General features: G+C 41.2%; 1 protein-coding gene across 1 annotated transcript; it reads left to right on the plus strand.

The window, feature by feature from the left end:
* The first annotated feature begins 3614 nt into the window (after positions 1–3614).
* LOC128295425 (uncharacterized) lies at positions 3615–4004 on the plus strand. Its single transcript, XM_053030993.1, has one exon. The coding sequence runs from the start codon at positions 3615–3617 to the stop codon at positions 4002–4004; it is 390 nt and encodes a 129-aa protein (XP_052886953.1).
* The last annotated feature ends 427 nt before the right edge of the window (positions 4005–4431 follow it).

Consider the following 4431-nt stretch of genomic DNA (forward strand, 5'->3'; position numbering starts at 1 on the left):
ATGGAATTATGACTATAACGTGATGATTCCGGGAAAAGAGAACTTGGCTGATGTTTCAAAAGAGGACCAAGATATGGGCTCTTATATGTGTAGCGGGAGGCACTACGATTCAGCAAACGAGAAAGTAGAACCCTCAAAAGGAAAAGCCATAGTGGTCGAATAGAAGAAGGAAAAAACGGCCAAATTTGAACTCCTTGTTAATAAGCAGGTCAACGAAGAGGAGGCTAAAGAGTTTTTAAAATTTTTAAAGCACAGCGAGTAACAACTAGCTTGTATCTCAGTGCTGGCCTTACTCCTAAGTTCGGAAGTCCATTGCAGCTATTTGATGAAAGTCTTGAATGAAACGTATGTTGCCAATGATATCTCCGTTAACAAGCTAGACCGCTTGGTTAGCAACATAAGTACCGATAACTTTATCTTCTTCAATGACGACGAGATACCACCTGGTAGCAGGGGGTTAACTAAAGCTTTACTTATCACCACGCGTTGTAAGGGATATACACTACCAGGAGTACTGATTGACAACGGGTCGGCCTTGAACGTCCTACCATTGACTACACTGAACAGATTACTGTAGACAGCTCTCACATTGAAGAGTGCCAGACTATAGTGAAGGCATTCGATGGTACGGAGAGAAGAGTGATGGGAAGAATTGAGATACCTCTTCTGATCAGGCCAAACACATATGAGGTGGATTTCCTCATGATGGATATCAAGCCTTCATACAACTGCTTATTGGGGAGGCCCTAGATACATTCAGCTGGGGCAGTACCTCATCATTGTCATCAAAAGTTGAAGTTAGCATCAGAGGGGCGGTTGATAACGATAAATGCTGAAAAGGATATCATTGCAGCTGTAAGTAGTGATGCACCCTATTTGGAGATGGACGACAAAGCAATCGAATGCTCATTTTAGTCTTTGGAATTTGTTAATGCAACATTCATTACTGAGGGGAGCAGGATTTTGACAGTGAAATTATCCAAAACTACAAGGATGAGTCTACAGTTGATGGTTGGAAAAGGAGCTCTACCGGGAAGAGGACTCGAGAGACATCTCCAAGGAAGGGTTGAAACGCTAGTACTGAAGGACAAGAAAGATTGCTTCGGCTTAGGATTTAAGCCGGATGCGAGACAAAGGAAAAATGAATTGGAAAAGAAACAAGAAAGAAGGAGAGCACGGCTGAAGGGGGAGGAAATCAAATGGGAGCCAATGATATTCCCCCATATATCGAAAACTTTTGTGTCCGGAGGAAGCATTCATCCCGAGAGAGGCATGCCAAGAAAGGAAGCCATAGAAGAAAAGTTGGAAAGCTTGGACATCAACGCCACATACGAAGAAGGGGTTGGAGGAGAAAATTTGACGGGCATTAGCCCCTACATACCTGGAAGTGTTCTAGATAACTGGACTATGGAAGAGATTCCTGTAGTTTTTAGAGCTGACTCAGAGTAATGTCCAAAACACACTTATTGCTCTAGGCCTAGGAGTAATAAGAATCTTTTGTAAAATAGGCTTATGTTCAAGAACGTTATTTCAATAAAATGCACAGTTATTATCATTTTGAGCAGATATTCTTTCATTCTTTCTATTTCATTCATAATCATATTATACAAATAATTAATTTTGGATTCTTTTGTCATTCGAACATTCTTCTAAACATTTTTTCATTCTTCATTCATAATCATACCATACAGATAAGTATTTTTAAATTCTTTAGGTTCTTTGTATCTTCTTTCATCCTCATAACAGGTTCCCAGATATCAATGATATGAGTGACACTGCTAGTGGTTTAGAGTCTCCTTTTGAGCAAGATATGTGTATGGAGGATTCTCAGGATTTTGAAGATGACCAAAACTATAACCTATCTCCTGATTTGTTGAGGATGGTAGAACAAGATGAGAAATAATTCCTACCTTACAAAGAATCAGTAGAAATTGTAAGATTAGGAGAGGGACAAGAGGTGAAGATCGGAACTTGTATCACCATGGAGATGAAGTGAAACCTTATCGAATTACTTCAAAAATTCAAAGATGTCTCGCATGGTCATACCAAGATATGCCCGGGTTGAACACTGATATCGTGGTGCATCGACTCCCCATAAAGGAAGAATGTAAGCCAGTTCAGCAAAAACTCCGAAGAATGAGGCCCGATGTCTTGTTAAAAATAAAAGAAGAGGTTCGAAAGCAGTTTGACACTGGATTTTCAAAGGTGGTAAAATACTCAGAATGGGTAGCCAATATTGTCCTCGTCCCTAAGAAAGATGGAAAAGTAAGAATGTGTGTAGACTACAGAGATTTGAATAAAGCCAGCCCGAAAGATAATTTCCCACTACCTCATATTGACACTCTGGTGGACAACACGGTAGGACACTCATTGTTTTCCTTCATGGACGGTTTCTCCAGATATAACCAGATCAAGATGCACCCTGAAGACATGGAGAAGACCATATTTGTAACCATGTGGGGCACGATCTGCTACAAGGTGATGCCGTTTGGACTGAAAAATACAGGGGCAACATATTAAAGGGCCATGGTAACCCTTTTTCACGACATGATGCACAAAGAAATTGAAGTTTATGTTGATGATATGATCACAAAGTCCCGAACAGAGAAGGAGCACGTACAAGTCCTGAGGAAGTTGTTCTTAAGGTTGAGGAAGTTTCAGCTAAAACTCAATCCGGCCAAATGTACCTTCAGAGCCAAGTCCGGAAAGCTTCTCGGATTCGTGGTTAGTGAGAAAGGGATTGAGATCGATCCAGACAAAGTCAAAGTCATACAAGAGCTATCCCCGCCGCATACCCAGAAAGAGGTTCGAGGCTTCCTAGGAAGATTAAATTACATCGCTTGGTTCATTTCAAAACTAACCGAGAAATGTGACCCTGTTTTCCGCCTCCTCAAGAAACACAACCCAGGTGTATGGGACGAGGAATGCCAAAGAGCTTTCGACAAGGTCAAACGGTACTTATCCAACGCTCCAGTGCTGATGCCACTTAACCCCGATAAGCCATTGATACTGTAGTTGGCAGTATTTGAGAATTCCATGAGATGCGTACTTGGTTAGCATGGTGAGTTAGGAAGGAAAGAAAAAGCTATTTACTATCTTAGTAAAAAGTTCACTGAATGTGAGACGAGATATCCGTCGATAGAAAAGTTGTGTTGTTCCCTGGTTTGGACAACCCGAAGGTTGAGGCAGTATATGTTGTATCACACTACTTGGCTCATCTCAAAACTGGACCTTTTGAAGTACATGATGGAGTCAACAACTTTGAATGGAAGGATGGCCCAATGGCAAATTCTGCTATCCGAATTCGACATAGTCTATGTGAACCAGAAAGCAGTAAAAGGGAGTACAATAGCAGATTTTTTAGCCAGTAGAGCTTTTGAAGATTACTAGCCCTTAAACTTCAATTTCCTGACTGAAGACCTGATGTGTGTTGTGACCATTGAAGAAGGTGCTTTGGAAGAACTTTCTTGGAAACTAAACTTCGATGTGGCGTCAAATGCTGTGGGTAATGGAATCAGGGCAGTTTTGGTATCTCCAAACGGAGATCACTATCTATTTACTAGTAAATTGTATTTTGATTGTATGAATAACATGGCAGAATAGAAGCGTACATCATGGGAATCCGTGCAGCCCTAGAACGCAAGATTAAAGTGCTAGAGGTGTATGGAGATTTTGCGTTAGTGATTTATCAACTCAAGGGAGAATGGGAGACCAGAGATCCCATGTTGATCGATTATCGAAAATTGGTCCTTGAATTGGTTAAAGAGTTCGATGGCATTACCTTTCGCTACCTTCTACGGGACGAAAATCAGATGGCCGATGCTTTGGCCACCTTAGCTTCCATGATCAAGGCGAACAAACAAGAAGATGTCAAACCCATCCGGATGAGCATTTATGAAACTCCGGCTTATTGTTACAATATTGAAGAAGACAAAGAAAAAGATGATCACCTTTGGTATCACGATATATTGCAATACGTGAGGAATCGTGAGTACCCGGACTAGGCAAGTGAGAATGATAAAAGGACGTTGAGTAGATTGGCCATTGACTATGTCTTAGATGGGGAGATCCTATACAAAAGAAGAAAGGATCAAGTGCTATTAAGATGCATAGACATTGTAGAGGCTAAGAAAATCTTGGAAGAAGTCCATGAGGGCGTCTGTGGGACACACGCTAATGGCTTTATGATGGCCAGGCAAATTATGAGATTCGGTATTATTGGTCCACTATGGAAGGAGATTGTGTCAATTACGCCAAGAAATGTTATAAATGCCAAATCTATGGAGACAAAATTCATGTGCCTCATTCGCCGCTGCATGTCATGACTTCCCTATGGCCTTTCTCTATATGGGGTATGGATGTGATTGGATCAATATCGCCGAAAACTTCCAATGGGCATCGGTTCATCTTTGTGGTTATCGACTACTTCAC

The sequence above is a fragment of the Gossypium arboreum genome, chromosome 7 (genome assembly GCF_025698485.1).
Source record: "Gossypium arboreum isolate Shixiya-1 chromosome 7, ASM2569848v2, whole genome shotgun sequence".
NCBI classification, from domain to species: domain Eukaryota; kingdom Viridiplantae; phylum Streptophyta; class Magnoliopsida; order Malvales; family Malvaceae; genus Gossypium; species Gossypium arboreum.